The sequence below is a fragment of the Benincasa hispida genome, chromosome 8 (assembly GCF_009727055.1).
Source record: "Benincasa hispida cultivar B227 chromosome 8, ASM972705v1, whole genome shotgun sequence".
Taxonomy (NCBI): Eukaryota; Viridiplantae; Streptophyta; class Magnoliopsida; order Cucurbitales; family Cucurbitaceae; genus Benincasa; species Benincasa hispida.
Window position 1 is genome coordinate 9,488,835 of NC_052356.1, and position 24,108 is coordinate 9,512,942.

Sequence of the window (24,108 nt, forward strand, 5' to 3'; positions counted from 1 at the left end):
AGGAGCATGATAGGCTACACGATCGTTTAGCACGCAAGGATGCGTCGAGTATCCAATACCACACGATCGTCTAGCGAGCGAGCGGCTACGCAATTATGCAGCCAACACAACATAATCGTGTAAAAAACTCTGCACGATCGTGCAGCATTAGTTATACGATCGTTTAGCAAATGCTACACGATCGTGTAGTAAACTCTACATGTTCGCATAACAAAAACTATCTGATCGCTTAACTTTGTAAAATTTAAAGAAAGCCTTAAAACGAGAATTCTATCCCGAAACATTCATCAACAATTCATCCACAAACATTTATCACATAAATTCAATGCAGATAAAAAAAACCCACCAGTACTGTAAACGAATTCAATGAAGAAACATACACTTACAAATACAAAAAATAAAAGAAAAAAACTGTGTCGTGGTCGAGGATGAATTTCGATGAAGAAGATCGGTGAGGAAGAAGATCACTGTATCGAGAAGGAGAATGGGTGAGGAAGAAGATCATGGCGTTCGACGAGGAAGAAGGAAAATCAACATTTAGTGAGGAAGAAGATCAATGCGTTCAGCGAGTGTGGCAAATCAAATTTGATGAAAAGGAAAATCGGCGAGGATGAAAGTCATTGCCAAGAAGGAGAATAAGCGAGGAAGAACATCAATACGGTGTTTGTAATTTGAGAATGGCGAGGAGGAAAATCACGGCATCGACGAAGAAGCAGAGTTTAGCGAGCGAGCGAGGCAAATGAAATTTCAAAAAAAGAAAAATCGGCAAGGAAGAAAGGTATTTTTGGTAATTTTTTTAAAAAAAGAATACTGGAATTAGTTTTTCCTATAAATTGAAAATATTTTTGTTTTTTCTTATTTATAAGAATTCCCCTTATTATTTCATAATTTATATTTATTCTTATATCTTCTAGATTTTTTACATTCATTTTTTTTTCGTAAATTCAAAATATAAATTGGGGGTATTTCATGCCAATTTTGTTATATGAATTATCTTTTAATATATATTTAAAGTATAATTGTTATATCTTCTAGATTTTTAACCATCTTTGTTTTCCATAAATTGAATATTTGAAATTGAGGGTATTTTAATCTAATGTGAATTTCAAATTTTAGTTTAAATTTAATAAGTTGACATTTTTCTAAAATAAAAATGGTTTTGCTATTTTTCAAAGTAGGCTAACTATCTTAGCTATATGTCTGATTGACCCTTTTTTCTTTTCTATTTGTTCGTTTCTTCTCTTGAAGTTGTTTGTTGTTAAAGTTTTGTTTGAAAATGGAATTTACTCCATCCTTTTTCGTTATCATGCATCATTTTCCTTTTGAAAAAGAAAGATTGTTGTTGAATCAACGACATTTTATAATAATGCATTCTATAACTGACTTTGAGTTCAAATGATGAAGATTTGCTATCCTCAAATGGTGACAAAAACAAATTAAGTGTTATTGAAGATTGAAATTTCTTGTCATGAAAGGAAGGAAGATGGAAGAGGAGCAGGAGAAAATTACAAAAAATCTTGTTAATGTCTTTGTTATATGGTTTATGTTTCAATAGATACCATCTAGTTTAAGTAATTGTATATACATTTCTAAATTGAATGAGATATATATTTTGATTTTTTTTTTGGAATGTAATATGGATCGTGAGAAATTAGGACTACGATGAAATTTTAAAATTAACACTGGTGTGGAATAAGATTGTGAAGTGTGAAAACAGTGGAAAAGAAGGTTGGACTAAAAACAATGAAAGAGGAATGTAATAAGAAAATTGAAGGAAATAGAAAATCAGGGAGTGTCTTTTGATTTTCGTCAAAAAGCAAAAATAATAGATTTTTGGCAAAAGCATGTCACGCACATGACATATATCTTTTTAATCCACAAATTGTCCTGGTATGGTCGATGAACAGTTTATTCGAGTACTGTGTAATTGTTATACCGTGTATAAATTCTCAATAGAAATACAGTGTAAATTGAATCATCAGATATGAGACCGTGTATCAATCCGCAGTAGAAATACAATATAAATGGAATTGTTGGTTACCAGACTTCAACCTAATGAATTCAAGATATAAAGGTGTAAATTTTCTCCCATCTTAAAATTTGAATTGACTGTTTCATATATGTTTTGATTTGATTTAACCACTTTTCGAACATATTCAGAATTAATCAATCTTTAATATGTTTATCACCATTTTGATTTTAATTTATAATATATCTTTATATTTTACATTATTTTATTATTTTAAATTCGGATTAATTTTTTTTAATCGTGATTAGGATTTTATTTAATATTTTATACATATTATCATCTAACAAACGGTATATTTCATCTAAATTTTATCATTTTTTTTGTATTTTTTTATTACCTTTTATTCATTATCATCTTGTGATATTATTATACTATTAATTTATCTTTTTGACAAACAAATAAGTATTTACTTTTGTGATCTTTCTGTTTTTACTTTGCCTTTACAATAAGTTAGGCTTCTTTTGTAAGTTTTGTGGTTGATGGAGTCATAAATATAGTGTAATTGTTGAAGCTTAAATGAAAGTGAAATTATGAATATGATATAATTGTAAATAAACGAGCTCATTTTTCTCCCCCGAAATATATTTGAATTTATATTTTATTATCAAATTAAATTTTATCTAACTACTTATCAAATTAATCACAATAAACAAAAACTTCTTGATTTTTCTCCTTAATTTATTTTTGAATTTATCTTTAATTGTCAAATTTTATTTTGTCTAACTAACTTTCAATTTGTTTAAATTTGTTACAAATTCAATTGTATCTAAATATTTTATTATTATTATTATATACATATTGTTATCAAATTAATTTTGATCTTTTTTTCATATTTTTTCAGTTTTCAATTTTTATATAGAAACACGTAAATATGACTTCTTGTACTTAAAAAGAAACATATAAATAGGAATAAAACTTGTGTGTATATATATATAGTTCAGTTTATTATTAATATTAATAATATTATTATTATTATCGTTATCATTATCATTATTATTAAAATAAATAACAAAAAACTCTAAATCTCATCTTCTTCATCTTCTTCACTTAGTCGCCCCTCAAAATATCTTTTTTCCTTATCAAATCTCATGTCTGCGATCGTTGGTTCAACAACCCTTTCTTGAATTTCATCGTCTTAGCTAGCTTTTAACGAGTCGACCTTTTTCGCTAGCACATATGTTTCCTGCTTTTGTTTCTACTTTAAACATCGTTTTCAACAATGACGTTCTAGGATTGATAGTATTTAAAGTTTGCTTTCAAGATCCTATGAGTAAGATGGTAACATGAAATGAAGACGATGAAACTCCCTACAACCGGTTTTGTGTCAAATGCAATCATATTTCCAATAGTCACATCATCCTAAAGTTTCAATTCCTTAAAATACTCACTTGCCAACAACGTCATTGGTACAACCAACTTAATTTGCTCTTTCTCACCTTGAAAGAAGTCCATCATTGTGGACATCCATACGTTTCTAATAACCCCCACTGCCTGGTTGTCATCTTTCCTCACATACACATGCTCTATAGGCAGCCGGAAGCGTTAAGGATCATATTGGGTGATTGTTAATCTTTGTTTCTAGAATGTTTAGTTACTGTGTATTTGTGGTTCTAGAATGTTTAGATAGAGTATATTTGTGTTATTCGAGTTGTTTTTAAAGCCGTTTATCTTTGTATTTTCGTTTGTACTTAATTTTGTTGTTTTAAGGTAGTTTTGTCATTTAGTAATTAATATTTTGTATTATATAAATTTGTTTTTCTATTTTTATAATTTTGAAACCTCTTTTCCATCTTTTCAAATGACTTTAAAATTTGTTATTTCTCTTATCGGTCCAATATCGGGATTGCAAACTAGACCCAAGGTTTCAATCCAAACGTGGGCTTGGGATTTACAAACCCATTACAACCTCCCAACAAGTTATTTGTGGCATCCTGAATCCTTTTAACTGATAGAAAGTATATTAATGTTATCATTTAATCTGGTTGCCCCGGATTTGTGTCCATTCAAACAGTCTGAATATCCACATCCCTTTGCAACTACTTTTAAGTTTGAGTTGCATGATTGTTTGTTTGGGCCTTCAAGTATATTTATTCTTGTTCATTGGGACTCAGCTCTTTTCATTCCCTGTATTCAATGATATGAATTGATGTATTTTTTTCCTCTTGGTGAAGCTATGTTCGTACGCTCTTAGGGTACGTTTGAAAGTTTACATTCCTGTATTGGTTCAATTTATAAGACGACATTGTATTGATCTTTACTTAGTTGAGTCTAAGTTCAAGATTGGTGAAGGGATCTCACTTTGAGGTGATACTTTGGAAAACGTGTTTGGAGGTCTATTTCAAACATGAGATGAGAAGAATAAAATAAAGTTTAAGGAGAGTCTAAACTCTTTATTGGGAGTAAGCTCTTTGGAGTCAAGATAGTTAAGAGCTATCAAATAAGTTTTCATTGGAAACGGTTAGTTCTTTTCATCGAGCACACTGACCCTTAGACGTAGGTGTGGTTATACCGAATTAGGTTACCAATTTCTATGTGTCATTCTTTCTATATTTTACTATTTGGTATTCTGCTTCATATCTTTTTTGTGACATTTGTGGTTGACTTGTGTAGTCATTCATTGTATTCACTTAAATTTCACCCTTCAATCACAAGTAGAACAAATATTTAAAAAATCATTGTCCACTTATATAGGCTACACAAAAATGGGTAACCAAGTATTTTTCTTAATAATATTGATAATGATGCTGTCACAAACAATCTTTTCAAAAAATATATATATGAAACATGTAAAAAAATGAAAACAACAATTAATTAAAAGAAAACTACAAGGTTCTAAAGAATGTTTTAGTTGTGCAGTTTCTGTTATTTGGTTCCATCATCAATTTTCTTTGTGTGTTCATTCTCCATCTTAGTAAGCCACATATCATCTCTGTATCTCTTATATATATCCCCTTTGTAAAACTCTCTAGTTCTATAAGCCAACACAAACGAAGCCATTGCTCCAAACAATGTCACCAAAACCAAAATTCCAAAAGACTCACTAAAGCAATGAGTTCCAATGCAAGTTAGCCCCTTCCCATTCTTCACATTACCAATTTTAGTAGCTTCCTTATCATAAAACCTTCCTACTACATGAATATTCATTAGATAAGATCCAAATGGAACTGCCAATTGCCCACAATTCAGAAGTGTGGAGTAATGTTTAAGCCCAAAGAGATCAGAGATTAAGGTAAATAGCAATGGAGTTTGAGCTCCAAATCCAAACCCAATTATCAATGAAGCTGCATACACTGAGTTTTTATAAGGGAAAGCAATAGAGATTAGACCAATGCAAGTTATGATCTGGGCAACGCCGAAGATAAGAGGACGAGGTAATTTGTATTTCGTGATAAAAGTTTCGGAGACGAAACCAGAGCAAACTCGACCAAAGAAATTGAAAATGGAAATCCATGAAATGAAGACACTTACGGTTTGAGATGGATAGTTAAGTGACTCGGCGATTTGGCCAACATTATCAATGGCAGCAACTGATGAACCACAAGCTGAAACTGTTGCTATGAAAATAAGAGCCATGTCTTTGCTAAACAGAGCTTGCAAGATACCAAAATCCTCCCCTCTTCGTGGCTTGTTCGAGAAAGACGACGGCAAAGAAGTTTCGGGAATGTCTTCGAGTTTATTAACAGGAATAGAGACCTCAACCGAAGGATCCTTGGTTTGTTGGTTGAGTTTGAAGAGAAGAAACTCTTCTTTAATTGCTATCAAAAGAGGGAGAGATATTAAGACAACGATGACGGACACACCACCGACGTAGGTACCGTGAGAGAAGACGGTGTTTCGTTGTGTTATGGTGAGAAACAAGATGAAGATGGCTATTGTTATGGCTATGTAAAGAAAGTAGTAAAACACTTTGAGTTCTTGTGTATATTTGGGAGCTTTGATAGTTCTAATTGAAAGGAAAACCAAGAAATATACAAAGGAAGGTAGCCATGAAAGAAGAAGGAGAAGATGGATAGGATCTAAATTACCATAAATGCTAAAATAGATTTGAGTTAAAATGGCCCCACCAAGGCCCACAAAGCCCTTGAGAAGGCCCAAAATAATCCCTCTTTGATCAGGGAAGTTTCTAACATTTGTGACCATAACCACAGTGTTAGGGAAATTTTGTGCATTAGAGGAAATGAAAATGTAAATAAACATTAGCCACAAATGGGGCTTTGGGATGTACTCAGTAACCGAGAGCCATATCATGAAGTAGCTGAAGAAGTTTAGGGTTAAGCCTACAAGGAAAAGCAACCACGGCGGAGCCACCTCGGCGAAAAGTCCGGCGAAAACTCCGAGGTTCGAACCGAGATCTTTAGCGAAACCTAAACTGCTAAGTTGGGTTTGATTGTAATCAAATTTGGTCTTTAAAACTTTGGAGTATGTTCCAAACAAGTAAGGTGAACCACAGCCGATCATGACCAGAAACGAGGCGTATACCGAAAACCATCTTCCTTTAACGACTTGTTTCACAAACCACCATTTTTGTGCTCCATTCATTGTAATTTAGAGACGATAGAGATTTTGTGAAGGGAATGAGAAGGATAGATTGTTAATGATTTTTATTTTAGACAAGAGAGAAAAAAAAAGTTGGGACCTTAATAAAACCAATTCGGTTCTACAGTTGAAGTACCAGAAATCTTACACAACGCAACATTCGTAGAATTTAATGATGGAAAATGGTTTACGTAGCTGAAACAAAGTGCAAACAAGATATTGTTTTTGTTTTCTGTTTTTATATGAAACAATATATTTTGTTCTTAATCCATCCAAACCTGGTGAAGATAATGTTTCTAAACTTAGGGTTTCATGCCACGTTTACCAATTCATAATGAAAATTGGTATAATCGTAATCAGATTCCATTAACATATCAATCGTAATGGGCCTCAATTGCAGATGTAATTAGATCGCTTTTTATTGCATTTACCTAAAATTAAGAATTTTGTTAAATTTACTATTACTGTTATGGTTACGGTAGCGGTAATGATAACCGTATATATGTCAAAACTCATAGTTCTTTCTTTGAAATAGTAACAATAATCGTAACCATAACTATAATAGTAACGGAATGGTAACCATGCGACGTAACTTTCAGACGCAATTCAATTAATCACCTCATGCTCATCATTCAGATTACGGTAACCATAATGAATTTTCAAATGGAGCCCACCTATCAATATGAATGTGGAACGCCGGTAAACACTAAAAAGCGTAAAAAAAAAAATAGATTCCACTTTTTAAATTACTTTTCTTTATTGCGATACATCTTTCATAAATGTGGCCTATATTTATTGTTTTTGTTATCTGTTTTAGAACATATTTTAGAAATGAAGATATGGTTTCAAAGTTATACTAATCAATAATTTTTAAAATAATGTATATTATTATTTGTTTAATTTATATGTTTCTTATAAGAAAAGAAAATTACAATATTATAAGTAAAGTAAAAACAATATGAAAAGTTTATAATGTATAAAATTTTTAATTGAAGGTATTTTTCTACAATACATTGCAAATTTTACCAATTTGAACACAGTTTAGTGTTAAGCTATTTTCATCTTTATAGCTGTGCAAGACTGTACCTTCCACCCTATCACTATTAAATAATATTATTATTTTGTCAAACAAACCATGTGACAAATTTTCTAAGATGAAGCAAAAACTTTTCTCAAGAAAGCTATCAAATGTAACAAGAAAAATAATTTGAGAGGTGGTTGGTCATGAAGGAAAAGATAATAAAAATACGGCGGAATTCACGTCGATTGGAGAATGTAGCATGTTATACCATTGTAACTTTAATTCAAATTTAAACATGGTGAACTATATTCAATACCTATTCGACCTTTTATGAAGTATTTTTAGGAGTCTAAGTCACTAAACCTATATGATTACGACTAATGCAAACTTAGATAAATAAGTGTACAATCCAAGGTCCTAAAAGGGTTAAAAAACAATGGATTATGTCTAAGCTCTTTTCCCAAGTTACTTTTATGAAACTAAGTTTTATTCAACTCTTTGAATATTAAACTCAACTTTTGTATACTTATTTAAGTGATCAATCAAAATTAATAATGGAAATAAATTCGATAAAAGAAAATCACGAGAGAATGAGTAAAGTTTTTTTTTTTTTTTTTCATGAAATGTTTCTCCTTTTCTAGGATATTTATATATTTGAGTCTCGAATAAAGATTTAACTTATGTTAAAAGAAAATAAAACAAAAGAATAGAGAAGATGAAAAGCATAAAATAAGTAAAAACAAGATAAAGATGAAAAATAATAGAACAACTTGAATGAAGAAAAGCATTAACACAAACAATGTTGGAAATTTAATTGAAGAAGTGTAGAAAATTGGAAAATAAAACTTAAATTAAAATCTAATCTAAACCAAAAGGAAAATCCACTACAATCCTTCCTCAATCAACCCAACCCAACCTTTGTCAAGGAGAATTTAAATGATTTAGATTTTTAGAGCCAAGTAAGTCTCATAATTGAGGCTTGACAAAAACTCTCAAATTTAAACAATGTTCCTCACTCTTCATTTATTTCACTAGTACTTAAACATCACCACCTTTCTTTCATTTCTTTTGTTCACATTGTTCACTAAATAGAAGAATCAGTCACTCACGACAACATTACTCATAATCAAATATTATACATGAATTTAAAAGGGAATAATTAAGGGGAAAAAAAGAGTTATTCACCGATCCACTTTGTGGCCAACACTGCATCGAATGGTAAGCGGCTCCTAACTCTCGTCTTCGAGCTATTGATCTCTCTTTAATCAATCCCTGCTCCAAAACACTTTGAAAATCCTCTTTTTTGTCCCTTCTTAGCCCATACAAGTCATCAAATCGAACTCTCTTTGAGCATAGACGAAGAAGAAATAAATAGCCGAAACCTTTGATAGCATTGCGGCACTAGTAAGTAGTTTCATGATGTTAAGACCTCTTCCCCCTAGTGTGTCACAGTGTCCAGCAACGCTGTGCACAAGTTATGTATATAGCGTTGCAGTACTAGGTTATAACATCACAACGCTATATACATAACTTGTGCACAGTGTTGCTCGTAACATTACAATGCTGCCCTATTTTGTAGTCTCGGATTCTAAATACCGCAACACTTCTTGGCCACCTTTTTCAGCCTCTTTAATTTCCCCTTTAAGGCTTTTTTTGTAAGTTATTTTGCCTCGACAAGTCCATTCCAATCTATGTTCTCAGTTCCTACTAATTGATGAACAAAACTACCAAAATTTTAAGCCTAACAAAGCAGTTTTCGAGTGCTTTTCAGGCAAAAAATACTTAACTAATAATGATGCCGACCTTCAATGCTGAAACTGAGACTATAAACCAGTGATATGGGATATTTTTCCAATGAACAAGAATAAATATACTTCAAGGCTCAAGCAAACAATCATACAACTTAAACTTGTAAGACTTGTAAGTAGTTGCAAGGGGGTGTTGATTGTAAATTTGCAGTCCCTTGAAACTAATGAGAAAGAGAATAAATCTTGAGATGCAAATCTTCAAACTGCTTTGATGGACATAAATCTTGGGCAACTAGATTGAATGATTACATTAATATACTTTTTCATAGCTAAAAGGATTTGGAATGCCATAAACAAATAGCTTTCTTTTCATATCCAAAATAAGAAAATTAGGTATGTCTTGTTTGAGGCTGTGCAGTGCAAACACAGTACACAAAAAGAGGACATTTGAGAGCGATGTGAAAAAATTAGCTTAAACATTATACAAACTTTAGTAACTCCTTTAATTAATCCTTGTTCTCATCGGAGAACATGAGGGTATATTTATACAAGCTACTCTCACAGTTTCACAATTTAGAAGTTCCTAAATCCTATTTCACTATTCATTTCTTTTTTGATATCCGTGAGTGTCCGGGCTAGCTTACACGTACCTCGACTAATCTCATGGGACAACCCACCTGACCCTACAATATTTAGATGTCAAAGAAACTCATAAGAAATTAATTCCTAGGTAGGCGGCCACCATGGATTGAACTCTTGACCTCTTAGTCATTTGTTGAAAGTATGTCTCCTTTTTTACCACTAGGTCAACCTACGATGGTTTTACTGTTCATTTCTTTGTCCTTAATTCCCTTCTTTCTAGTTGCTAGATTGTTTGGGTAGGACAAAAGTTCTTGGTCTTATTTTTCTTTTCATGACATTTTGTTTCATAGTATTTACTTTTTGGAGTGTTTCAAATTGTATTTTTGTTAGAAACAAAGCTTTGTTGTTGTACTTGGTGATGGTATGCAGCAGAGGTTGGGGAGTGACTTTTAAAAGAGTTTCAACCAAGTTAGCAGTGCAGTGAGAAAATAGCAGAAGGTGGATTCATTTAGTCAGTTAGTTTCAGAAATGAAAGACAACGGTCATTATGCAAAAACAATATTCGCTTTCATTGAGTAAAAACTATAAATGTTACCGTTTACATAACTCAAAAACAAAGTTGGATTTAAAACAAACACAACATAAATATTAAAGACAACACGTGCAGCCCCTTAAAATTGTAGAAAATGTTAGAGTTTGTTGCCAAGTCCTGTCCAAACTCAAGAGAACGCATGTTATTAGACATCCATGAAATGTAAACTTGAACAAATTTTCTGAATAAATTGTGTCCAATTGTTCTTTTGTTCAAAGAAAAGGTTTTCATTCACAATGAAATAAATACAAACCTTTAAGAGAAACTCCAAAACTCCTGTAGTAGCATCATCAAGCTCCTTTGACAATAAAAACAAACTACAACAAATCACAAGGCAACCAAGAACAACTGATCTGCAAGTTCAGTACAATAGTTTCATGGTTGATAAGATAAGATAAGGAATAAATCATCATCTAGTTAGTCTGACAATTAGACTATTATTTTAATGATTCAAAAACTCTAATTCTCATGATAGAATTTAAGAATGAGTATACATTGTTTAATAAAGTAAAAAGCGACGAGAATAAGAAAGAGAAGAGTAATCTCGCAAAAGTTTACAAGTTCGGAATTTGCATCTTAAAAACAATGTCGGATTTAAAACAAACATATATATCATAAACATTAAACACAACACATGTTGAACTCAAGATGGCTAAAAACTTGAAAGAAAGAAAATTTTATTTCAAGTTTACAAGTTCGGAATTTGCATCTAAAAACTTAAAAACAATGTCGGATTTAAAAAGAATCCCAACAATTTTATTCACAATAAACTTTAAGGGGTCTGAAAAAAACTTCACCTGAGAAAGCAAAACCCTGGAAGAAAAACATAATTCAGATCTGAAAAGTTCTCAACCCCTGAAAAGAGAATGAAAATTCAAAATAAGTGTGTCCATAAACAGCCACATATCCAAAGAAAACAAAAAACGAAAAAACAGAGAGTGCAATGACATTTACTTCATTGTTGTTTAACCCTAACTTGTTCGAGACAGATGCATCGATCGAATCCAAGTGACATAGTTATCGCTGGTGAGCAATTCAGAAACAAGAATAAGATCCGAAGTATCACTGTGATCCAAAGCTATCTCCATAGAACACACATTTCTTTGTAAAGTCTCGGAATTCATGGAGAATGGAAGCGACTAGTGAGGCAAATATCTCAAAAAAGAAAAAAGAAAAAGAAAAAAAAACTTCTCGATATCATATTGACCAAAAGGAGGGAAATATCAGTATTTACTTTTGAAAAAAATACTTTTTTACTCTCCAGGTTTTTTTTTGTAGTAAGTACATTTGGTCCATAAAGTTTCAAAGTAATCATTTTAGTCCATAAGTTTTCAATAGTATGTTTAAAAGGTTCTCTTCATTAATAGAACTGTTTAAATTAATAGATCTGTCCAAATAGATTATTTAAATGTTGTGTGGCTTGCTGACTAAGTTGATGATTTAGATTTAAATTTGTCTTGTGAAGTTCGTCTCGTGAAATAACTTTATGATACAAAAGACATAAATGACGTGAAGTTGAGTTCGTTGAATTCATTTCTCATGAAATTCGTCTCATGACGTAACTTCACGAGACAAAAGACAGAAATGACGTGAAGTTGAGTTCATTTCTCATGATCTCTTGAACGAACTTCACGAGACAAAAGACAGAAATTTCGTGAAGAGTTCATTTCTCGTGAAGTTTGTCTCATGAAGTAACTTCACGAGACAAATTTCACGAGAGAAAAGACAGAAATGACGTGAAGTTGAGTTCATTTCTCGTGAAGTTATTTCACGAGACAAATTTAAATCCAAATCATCACTTAGTCAGCAATCCACATCAATATTTAAATAATCTACTTGGACAGATCTGTTAATTTAAACAGTTCTGTTAATGAAGATGATTTTTTAAACCTATTATTGAAAACTTAGGAACTAAAATGAGTAATTTAAAACTTTAGGGATCAAACGTACTTATTCCAGAAAACTCGGGAATTAAAAAGATATTTTTTCCTTTATTTTTTATCCCAATATATATATATATATATAAATAACCGCCAACGACTCATAATTTCATAATAACCGCTAATTGGCTGGAAATTAAAAAGTCTCATCTTCTGATTCAAACGGTCTTATTTATTTTGGCGGGAAACTCAAAACCCAAACGGTCTAATTTATTTTGGCGGGAAACTCAAAACCCAAACGGTATAATCTGCCGCTCCCACCAGGTTCAAGAACAAAATATCACAAAATACAGAGAGCAGCGATTTTGGGTTCCAACAACAACAAAACATCACAAAATTCGGAGACCAATTTTTATACCGTAACAAAGAAATCCAAATGGGTGAAAATCGAATAAGAAAGTCTTTGATTCATAAAGTTTGGGCTTCAAATTTCGATGCTGAAATCTCGAAACTTGAAGAATGTCTCGAATTCCACACGATTGTATCGATCGACACTGAATTCCCTGGGTTTATTAGAAACTCTCCATGGGGCTCGATTGACGAAACACTTTACGAAGATTTCCGCTTCAATGTGAACCAAACCAAATTGATTCAACTGGGTTTGACGGCTTGTGATGATTCAGGCAAAATCGGTGGTTCATGGGAGTTCAATTTCTCTGATTTCGACCCAGAAATCGACGCTCAAAGCCCTTCCTCTGCTTCGTTTCTAGAACAGAACGGCCTCGACTTCAACAAATTGAAGAAATATGGGATACCCATCAACTTATTCACTGCAAAATTCGTACATATCATAAGAAAACACAACGTTTTCAGATGGGTTACCTTCCACGGGCTGTACGACATTGGGTATCTGATAAAAGCCATGGGTATAACGGAGGTGTTGCCGGAAACAATGGAGGAATTTGCGACGGTGGTGGTGAGGAGATTGGGGATCGTTAGGGATTTAAAACATATGGCTCGATTCTGTGAAGGGTTAGAAGATGGGAAACTTGGGCTTGAAAGATTAGGGAAATTACTTGACCAAAAGCGATATGGATTGAAGCATAATGCTGGGTCTGATAGCTTATTGACGGCGTCTGCACATTTTGAAATGATACAAAGGTTTGATATGGATGCAGAAATTTGCGATGGCTATTTGTATGGTTTTTCAAATAAGCTTCAATCCATGGATATTAACATGAACATGTTTCATCGGAAGATCATCACATTTGGTCAAATTCCCTATGCAATCCCACTTTACTGTTATGTCCCTTCTTATATTACCTATTATTACTGATTCCTTTGTTGTTTTTCTTTTGTTGTTTGTCAATTTGACAAACAGTTTTTTGTGTACAAATTGATTGGTTTCATTGTGTTCTTTCTGTATAATGGAATAGAAACAAGAAGCATATGCACAATTTGCAGATTTTGTTTATACTTGAGATTCAACAATGACCCATCAAGATCAAATTAACGAAATCATATCACCAAATTCTGTTGACTCATATCTTTTGGTGGGTTACTATAACTTACTAGATTTTACTTCATTAACTATTGAATCAATAAATATTAGGGATTAGTATTAATTAAGTGTTAATGATAGTTTTAATGAAGGAATGGGTTGTTGGGAAGTAGAAGGAACTTTAATCAATCATATTCATTATAGAAAACGGGAAAAATTGATTAAAAAAAATAAGAGAATAAAATTAGAAATAGAGATCATGAACATTTTGGAGAATGAAAATTAGAGATAAATGACTTTTATAATCTTAAAATCACTTCCAAGCATCTTTTTTTTTGTTGATCTAAATTTAAAAGTAATTTAATTTACAATGTTTTTTCACTACCTTACTGATGTTAATATATATACCAGTTAAGTTTATGTTTTTTTTTTATGCACTGAGACCATTTCTGTAAAAATATTATAATATTTAATTTTTTTCTAAAAACATTTATAGAAAGTGGTTTCATTTTTTCCAATACTTTCAACCATTCACAAACCATTTCTTTTGGGTCATCTTAAATTTTTTTAAAAAAATGAGTCAATTTATTTACAAATATAGGGCATCAATAGTGAAAGGCTGCTTCTCTCTCTCGGTTGTAGAGATGGGACAGCTTTAATTCCTGATTGACGCGCCAAATGATTGTCACCGATAAAACTGAGTGTACTTCGTGACCGTTATCGGTTGTCAACTTAATTTGGATCCGACTGTCATCAGCTTTCTGTCCCATCGCTCTTAATTATACTTTCACCCGGATGCATCCATCATGTTGCGCTGACCAAATTGTGGCGATCCTTCTTGGGCGAATTTTTGCGAGCAAGATCAACACAAAGTCTTGCAGTAAAGTTGCGTTCGATCGATAATTTCCTGTGATCGCAATCTTGCATTGCGTTAACGCATGTTCTGCACAAAAATACAAAAATCAATAGTTCTAATGCGTTAAGCGCATGTGACCGCAATATTATAGAATTTATGCTTAATGGATGCAATTTAACATATTTTATCAACGCAAGCCAACATTGTTTAATAACTTAGCACTATGATAACGTGCATTTCTACCTGTTATCACACCCCCAAATTTAAACAATGTTTGTCCTCAAGCATAAGCTAAAGATTCCTTTAGCAAGTCCATCGCAAAGTTCTTTTTCTAGATTTCTCAGGGATACTTCATTCAAATCCTATATACCAGAATTTTCTTAAGTCTTATTCAAGTCTCTTCCTAAAATATTTCTAAAACTTAGGGATTGCAAGCTTAACTTTCAAAAAGACTTTACTAAATTCTGGAATATCGCATGATTTATTTCAAAAGAAAATTTTCTTTTAGGGTATTAAATGATTTTATCCTTGCACAAAAATTTTCTTCATTGCTATTTTTTTTCTGACCTTGCGCTAATCCAAGTGCCTTGCCTTCGTTTTGGCTTGCCCCCACGTATGTCATACGGACATCCAACTACGAGCAATGCACTCTTTCTCAAACTAAACTCATACCGATTTGGCAGTGGAGTTGCGGTCATTGAATTATGCGTTGATCCTGGTGAGTTACTTTCATTTTGGCTTGCCCCCACGTGTGTCATGCGGACATCCAACTATAGGTAAGTGCCTTTCACAACTTAACTCTTATCAACATAGGTTTCCCATTGCATTGATAGTGGAGTTGTTATTCTAAAAAATGTTTTATTTTTTTTATTTTTTTATAGAAGATAACAAGGTCGAAAATCAATATCTCACCCCCAAATTTAAAATGCGGCAATGTCCTCATTGCCAAAGATTAAAATAAGTCATGCGATGGTCATAGAATGTTGTAAAGAAAGTTTGAAGAAAGCTAGCAAACCCCTAACTTTGAGAAATATTTCATGAGGTGACTATTTTAAGACTAATTTGACGCTAGTGTATATGAAAGAAATAGAAGCATAATTTTTCATCATTGAAATCATACTTGGATAAGAAACAGAATGTGGTAACTCACTAAATTTATCTATGTCAAATGATCGTGGTAATTAAAGAGGATGCAGTGATAAAACTTTGAAGACTAAAATGCAATGTGATAGCGCAAAATTGGAAATAAAGATAAGGAAGAATACATCCCCAAATTTTATGCTGTCGCCCGTATTGTATTGACGCATCCATCTTTGCGGTGATCACTCTTCTTTGGGTTGCGGTGATGGAATAAGATAAGTGCTTCTTCACGTAACATCTCTGCAATCCAGCGCCTCGATCGTTGTAAGAAAAACAAGGAGAGGGTCAAATTATTTTAAACAAAATAAAAATCGTTATTGCAATATTTTTTTTTTTTAGTATAATAACGATAGTGATAGTAAAGTAAGGATAAATGAGAATTGAAAACATAGTGAAAATTCCGAGTAGTGGAGAAAAGAGTTGAAGATTTGAGGTTTCCCAAAACTTGCATCCCTGATAAGTTGCGATCATTTGATAATGTAGAGACCACCTACTTCCTTCTTCATTCAAAGTCTCTTATTTCCACGGAGTCGACTTGGCGATGCCAGTCTTCTCCATGGTATGCCTTTACTCGCTACCCATTGACTTTGAATATGTTGGTTCCGTCGTCATTTGATAATTCCACCGCGCCATGCAGAAGTACTTGTCGAATTATGAATGGTCCGGACCAACGTGACATTAGCTTTTCCGGGAAGAGTCGCTGACATGAATTGAAAAGCAAGACTTTTTGCCCGACCTGGAGGTTCTTACCGCATATGCGTTGATCATGCCAGCACTTGGTGTGCTTTTTATAAATCTTCGCATTTTCATATGCGTTATTCCTCCATTTTTCTAGCTCGACCAGTTTTATTTTTCGCGCTTCCCCTTCCTTCTTCAAATCAAAATTCAGCTTCTTTACCACCCACAGTGCCTTATATTCCAACTCCAAAGGCAAGTGACACACCTTACCAAATACCAGCGCATAGGGGGACATACCTATGGGTGTTTTAAATGCGGTCTGGTATACCTACAACGCATCGTCAAGCTTTGTTGCCCAGTCTTTTCGTGAAGGCTTTACTACCTTCTCAAGTATCAATTTAATTTCTCGATTGGACACTTCCGCTTGGCCATTCGTTTTCGAATGGTATGCGATGGCCACTTTGTAGAGGATATTGTACTTGCATAGCAACTCCTTGATATTGTGATTGACAAAGTGTGATCCTTCATCACTTATGATGGCACGGGGAGTACCAAAACGAGTGAAAATATTTTTCTTCAAGAATTGGGAGACTACCGCCGCATCACTTGCGGCTCATGTTATTGCCTCTACCCCTTGAAGACATAGTCGATGGCTAATAAAATATAGTGCTTACCGTTCGAAGAAGGGAATGGTTTCATGAAATCAATCCCCCATATGTCAAATAGTTCCAGCTCCAAGATAGTGTTCATTAGCATTATGTTCTTCCATGAAATGTTGCATGTGCGTTGCACCGATCATATTTCATTGCATAGTCGGCATCATCCTTAAACAATGAAGGCCAAAAGAATTCACTTTGCAAAACTTTGGTTGCAGTACGTTGCCCTCCAAAGTGCCCACCATATGGTGAGTCGTTGCATTGTGACAATATTCGTTATTGAGAAGCATTTGGTACGCATAATCGAATGATTTGGTCTGCACCTCTTTTATATGGATTCGGCTCATCCAATAATAGTATCTGCATTCATTTTGTAGCATCTTCAGTTGATGGTAGGTGTAATCTTCAGGGAATTGTTCACAAACCAAATAATTAACGATGTCCGCATACCAGGGCAATTCTTCTATATAGAACAGCTGCTCGTTCGGGAACATAACACTCATCTCAGATTCATTGCTATTAACCTCGGGATTTTCCAATCTGGACAAGTGATCCGCAACTTGATTCTCTGTTCCCTTTCGATCAATTATCTCGATATCAAATTCTTGAAAGAGGAGAACCTATCTAATCAACTTCGGCTTTGCATCCTTCTTTGTCATTAAATATTTGATCATCGAGTGATTAGTGTGAATGAATACCTTGTTCCCAACAAATATGCCTTGAATTTCTCCAACGCAAAAATCACAGCCAGGAGTTCTTTCTCAGTAGTGGTATAATTTATTTGAGCAGGGTTTAGAGTTTTACTCGCATATGCGATGGGGAGCAAAATAGTTTTCTTCTTTTGCGCTAATGCAGCCCCCATCGCATACCCGCTTGCGTCGCACATGATTTCAAATGGTATTTTCCAATCCGGCGTAATTAGTACAAGCGCGGTAATTAGCGCATTTTTTAAAACTCTAAACGCGTTGAGGAAATTGTTGTCAAACTCAAATTTCCTATCCGCCTCTAACAACGCACTCAGTGGTCGTGAAATCTTAGAAAGGTCTTTGATGAATCGTCTGTAAAATCCAGCGTGCCCCAAGAAGCTTCGTACAGCCTTCACGCTGGTTGGTGGTGGAAGTTTTTCAATTGCTTCGATCTTTGCTTTGTCCACCTCCAACCCTTCCCGAGAGATTTTATGTCCCAAAACTATACCCTCTTTCACCATGAAGTGACATTTTTTCCAGTTGAGCACCAAGTGAATGTGGTCTTGTCTTGGTCTTCGAGAGCTATCATGATTTGATTGTACCCAACATATCCATCCAAGAAGTAATAAAAATCATTCCCTGCTAATCTGTCTAGCATCTGATCGATGAATGGTAGAGGGAAGTGATCTTTCTTTGTGGCCGCATTCAATTTGCGGTAGTCCATACATATGCGCCATCTAGTGATGGTTCTTTGCGATATTAATTCATTGTTCTCATTTGGGACTACTGTCATTCTGCCCTTCTTTGGCACACATTGCACGGGGCTGACCCACGTTCTATCTATTATGGGATAGATAATGCCCACATCCAACCACTTGATAATCTCGTTTTTGACGACCTTCTTCATCGTAGGGTTAAGTCTGCGTTGATTTTCAATTGTTACTTTGTGGTCGTCCTCAAGACGAATGTGGTGCATGCAGTACGCGGGGCTAATTCCTCTAATGCCAGTGAGCATCCAGCCGATTGCTTGCACATGTTTCTTGAGAATGCTCATCAACGCATTCTCTTGATCTTCGTTGAGCGTAGAGGAAATTATCACTGGCAGCTTCTCATTCTACCCTAGAAATGCATACTTCAAATGGGTTGGTAAGGTCTTTAGTTCAAGTGTTGGTGGTTCCACCAGGGAAGGGTGCGTTGTTTTTCTTTCTTTTTTTGGCTTTTCTTCTTGCGTTGCGATCATTTCTTCTTCTTTGTTTTTTTTTGCTACGATTGCATTGCAGGCAGCTACGGATGCGTTGGCATCCTCTTCTTCACACTCTTCATCAGACTTTTCTTCTTCAATCAAATTCAAGTCATCGTCAGAATCTTGTAGGTCTTCCTCATCCGGGAATTTCATAGCACGAATTATATTAAATTTGAGCTTCTGTCTGTTTATGCTCACAGTGATTTATCCCTTGTGCACATCAATTCGAGCACGACCCATTGATAGAAAAGATCACCCTAAAATGATGGGTACATCTTTTTCGGCCTCGTAATCTTAGGATGATGAAGTCAGCTGGCAAAATAAATTTATCAATTGTGAACAGCACATCCTTCACCTTACCTTCTAAATGAACCAAAGATCTGTCAGCCAATTGTAGAGTCACTAATGTGGGCACAAGTTGCCCCACATTTAATTATCTAAAGATTGACAGTGGCATCAAATTTATGTTGCCCTCAAGTCACACAGGGCTTACCCAATATAGAGTCCTCCTATGGAGCAAGGAATAGTGAAGCTCCCAGGATCGCTCATCTTCGATGGGATAATAGATTTGGAACTTTACGTTAATGCCATCGTGGCAAATTTTCCAGTGCCTCTCTTCTTAGTTACCATGTCCTTCAGAAACTTGGCATAGGCAGACATTTCCTCAATCGCTTCACTGAAAGGAATGTTAACATGTAATTGCTTTAATATAGATAGGAAGCGTTGGTACTGTACCTCTTCGTTTTTCTTCTTTCTTAGCCTCTGAGGGAAAGGTGGTAACTGAACTTTCACAGTTCCCATTTCATTTGACTTTGAGGTTGACGCAACCTCAGGTTCTATTGCTTCATTTTCTCTTTCTTCTTCTTGCGTTACCGCAATCTCAGGCTTATTGCGATGGGAGTTGTTCTACTCTGATCCTTCTATTCTCCTTCCACAGTCTTTCCACTGCACAATGTCACAACCTAACATTGCTCCTTACCTGATCCCTTTGGGTTGCGTGGAAGTTCGGTAGAACTTGACAACGCCCCTTGCGGTTTACTTTTCAGCTCATTCGAAATCTGGCCCATTTCCAATTCAAGGTTGCGGATGGACGTAGCCTGACTTTGAAGCACTATCTCGTTTTTCTCTATATATTGCTTGAATAAGCTCTCTAGAGAAGAAGATTGCGTTGGTTGTTGTAAGCTACTTGCTTGGTTGCTCTGTTGACCGTTGTTGCGGTTGAAGAATCCTGGTGGCCCTTCTTTTTGCGCCACAGATTGAAAATTTTGTTATTGATTCTTCCAAGAAAAATTGGGGTGGTTTCTCCACCCGGGGTTGTAAGTGTTTGAAAAGGGATTATTCTTTACAAAATATACAGACTATGGATTTTGCGGGCAATCTTCCATCGCATTCCCATCACCACAAGTTGCACACCTTGCGGTGTTTTGACTTATTGCGTTAATTTGCCCACCTTGCGGTGTTGGGCTGCTGATCGCCATTCCTTGATTCAAATTCATCATTGCGGTCATTTGGTTTTGTAATGAAACAATGACACCGTTATTTGCGTCAGAATCTTTGAGTCTTAATCTCTAGTCACTCGCCCTCCAGTCTTCATGGTTCTTGGAGATGCGGTTCAGGATATTCTTCGCCTCATCCTAAATTTTGTCAAGTAGACCACCAGTGGCTGCCGCATTGGCAGCGGTCTGCGATGCGAGATTCAAACCGTGATAGAAAATTTTCATTTAAAGACAGTCTGTTAGCCTATTATGCGGGTAATCCTGGACCAACCTTTTAAACCTCGCCCAAGCATCGCTGAGCGATTCGTCCATGTCCTGTTCAAAATTAGTAATAAGTTTCCTTTGTCTTGCGTTCTCGATAGGTGGAAAATACATTTTCATGAATTTCTCCACTACCTGCTCCCAAGAAGTAATCTCTCCTGGTTTGAGCGAATAAGCCCATTTTCTAGCCTGATCACAGAGAGAAAATGAGAACAACGTTAGCCGAACTTCTTCAGTAGAGATGTTCGGAAACATAAAAGTATTGCAGATTTAAATAAAACATCGGAGGTAGGTGTGCGGGTCCTCACCACGCGTTCTTCCGAATTGACTTGTAGTCTGGATCATCTGCAGCATCACCGGTTTCATTTCAAATCTACTTCTGTCAAGGGCAGACCTCATGATTCCCAGAGAGAAATCATAGAGGTTTGGCGATGCATAATCCCTAATGGGTCTATTGCGATCGTTTGCCAACAGAATTGGATTTGCCATGACATTATTATCATTTGGTGCTCCACCTACAGGCTAATCTGCCATCTCTTCTTTGTCTGATTGTGGTTGCTGTTGGCGGTCTCGTAGTCTCATTCGAAATATTCTCTCAATCTTCGGGTTGTAGTTCACCAGAGATTGAAAGTTCTGCAAAGAAATCACAAAAATTACCGTTAACAAACTATTTTGCCGAAGTCCCCGACAACGGTGCCAAAAACTTGATGCGTTATTTTATTAAGTGGAAATATGGATGAGATGCGTTGATGGAATTGCATTGTGCACTCAAGTTGCCCAGCGGAATTCAAGTGTAAATCCCCCTGAGTTTCCTGCTAAGTCCAAGGTCGAACACAGGGATTTGTGAAAATAGTTGCGTTGTTGATTTTATGAAGACTTGCGGTAACCAGTTAAATAAATAAATTGTTGGATTTGTTGTTTGCGTTGATAAAAATAAATAATGAATGCGACGGAGTTTGAAAAGAGTTGGTAACGAGAAATACGATGAATATGCAGTGAACGGGTTGAGAAAAGTTTCGGCTAACACTCCCTAGAATGCGTTCATGCTTTGCGATCATGCTACATGCATACAATAGTAAACCACCTCTCGATGTGAATGCTATGACTTCTAAGGCTAGAACGCATGTGATAAATATGCGATAAGTCTACAAGGTTTACACATAAACCTCTATCTTTATTTATGCGATGATAACATGACATTCACACAAATATGCGACCACATACTATCATTCCCATTCCTAGGATGCATGTGACGCAAGCTGACAAACAGAGCTTATCTCTAAGTCCCTAGCTCTTGTTTATGCAAGCCTAATCTTACTCTTTCGAGTCCAGATTCTAACCTAGCTCTCTCGAGACATTAGGTTCTTTCTTTAAATTCTCTCTCGAGTAACTCTAAAGGGTATTTTGCACAGCATAAAACAAGACAATCGCAAGCAATGAACTTCCTAGGTCATGTTAGCTTAGTTCTTCTCAACCCATTCAACTAGTTTAGCTACTCATACATATTAAGAGAGTGAGCAGATGTAGAAATAGAACTTCCATTGAACAGATATGAAGATGAAGTACAAAATAACAATGCAAGTACATTAAAGAGCTTGGTAGCAATTTCTTGCTGCCAGGCATTTACACTGTTTCTACTCGTGCTTTAAAGATATTCCCGCTCTCGCGAGAGTCGGCCCGCTCTCTACTCTTATGCCCCAAGGATCTCTCTCAAGTTGCACTGGGCGATCTCTGGTGCCACCACTCTTCTTTTTCTCCGCCGTAAAATGGAAAAGAAAACTGTGAACAGAAGCAACTCGTTAACTTGTCAACTGATCAACCCTTTTTCTGAAGAATGCACTTGGTATTTATAGGGCATCAATGGTGAAAGGCTGCTTCTCTCTCCCGGTTATACAGATGGGACAACTTTAATTCCTAATTGACGCGCCGAATGATTGTTACCGATAAAGCGGAGTGTACTTCGTGACCGTTATCGGCTGTTAACTTAATTTGGATCCGATTGTCATCAGCTTTCTGTCCCATCGTTCTTAATTATCATTTCACCCGGATGCGCCCACCATGTTGCGCTGACCAAGTTACGGCGATCCTTCTCGGGCGAATGTTTGCGAGCACGATCAATGAAAAGTCTTGCGGTAAAGTTATGTTCGACCGATAATTTCCTATGATCGCAATCTTGCATTGCGTTAACGCATATTCTGCACAAAAATATAAAAATCAATAGTTCTAATGTGCTAAACACATGCAACCGCAATATTATAAAATTTATGCTTAATGGACGCAATTTAACATATTTTATCAACGCAATCCAACATTGTTTAATAACTTAGCACTATGATAACGTGCATTTCTGCCTGTTATCAAATAACCAACTTGATCAATAACTTTTGTTGATTTATCTGTAGATTCTCTAGAAATTTCCTTTAATACTAGTTTACTGCGAGATTGATGATTTCTTATGTGGTATTCCTTTAAGAATGTTGTGTTTGTCGATACAAACACTTTTTCTTCTTGAGGATTATAAAATAGACCACTTTTTTTCTTTGGGATAGCCTACAAATAGACATACTTTAGAACATCATTCCAATTTCTTAGTGTTTTGCACCAACACATGTGTCGGGCATCCCCAGATTTTGAAGTGATGTAAACTACCTTTATGTCCTCTTCATAACTCGTAAGGTGTTTCTGAAACACTTTTCTAGGGAACCATGTTTAAAATATATGCCGCAGTCTATACTGCATATCCTCAAAAAGACTGAGGTAACTGGGCATAACTCATCATTAAACAAACCATGTCTAACAAGGTTATATTTCTCCTTTCTGCATTACCATTTTGTTGTGGTGTACCATGTGCAGTAAGTTGAGATTGAATTCCATGTACTACTAGATAGTTATGGAATTTTAAATCCATATACTCACCGACTCGATCTGATCAAAGTGTTTTTATCTTTTTACCTAATAAGTTCTCAACCTCTACCTTATACTCTTTGAACTTTTCAAGAGTTTCGGACTTATGATGCATCAGGTAAACATTACCATATCTTGAATAATCATCAATAAAACGGATGAAATATTCAGATCCTCTTTGAGCTCTAACATTCATCGGACCACAAAGATCTGAATGTACAAGCTCTAGAGGTTCTTTGACTTTATGATATTTTCCTGAAAAAGATCTTTTGGTCAATTTTCCCTCAAGACATGACTCA

The 24,108-nt window shown here is 35.1% G+C and overlaps 2 protein-coding genes across 2 annotated transcripts; one reads left to right on the plus strand and one right to left on the minus strand.

Annotated features, from left to right (window-relative positions):
• Positions 1-4,891: 4,891 nt before the first annotated feature.
• Positions 4,892-6,568, minus strand: LOC120083907. The gene has a single exon (XM_039039815.1). The coding sequence runs from the start codon at positions 6,566-6,568 to the stop codon at positions 4,892-4,894; it is 1,677 nt and encodes a 558-aa protein (XP_038895743.1).
• A 6,256-nt stretch (positions 6,569-12,824) lies between these two features.
• On the plus strand, positions 12,825-13,724 carry LOC120083908 (putative CCR4-associated factor 1 homolog 8). Its single transcript, XM_039039816.1, has one exon. It carries the CDS (start codon positions 12,825-12,827, stop codon positions 13,722-13,724), a length of 900 nt encoding a protein of 299 aa, XP_038895744.1.
• Positions 13,725-24,108: the final 10,384 nt, after the last annotated feature.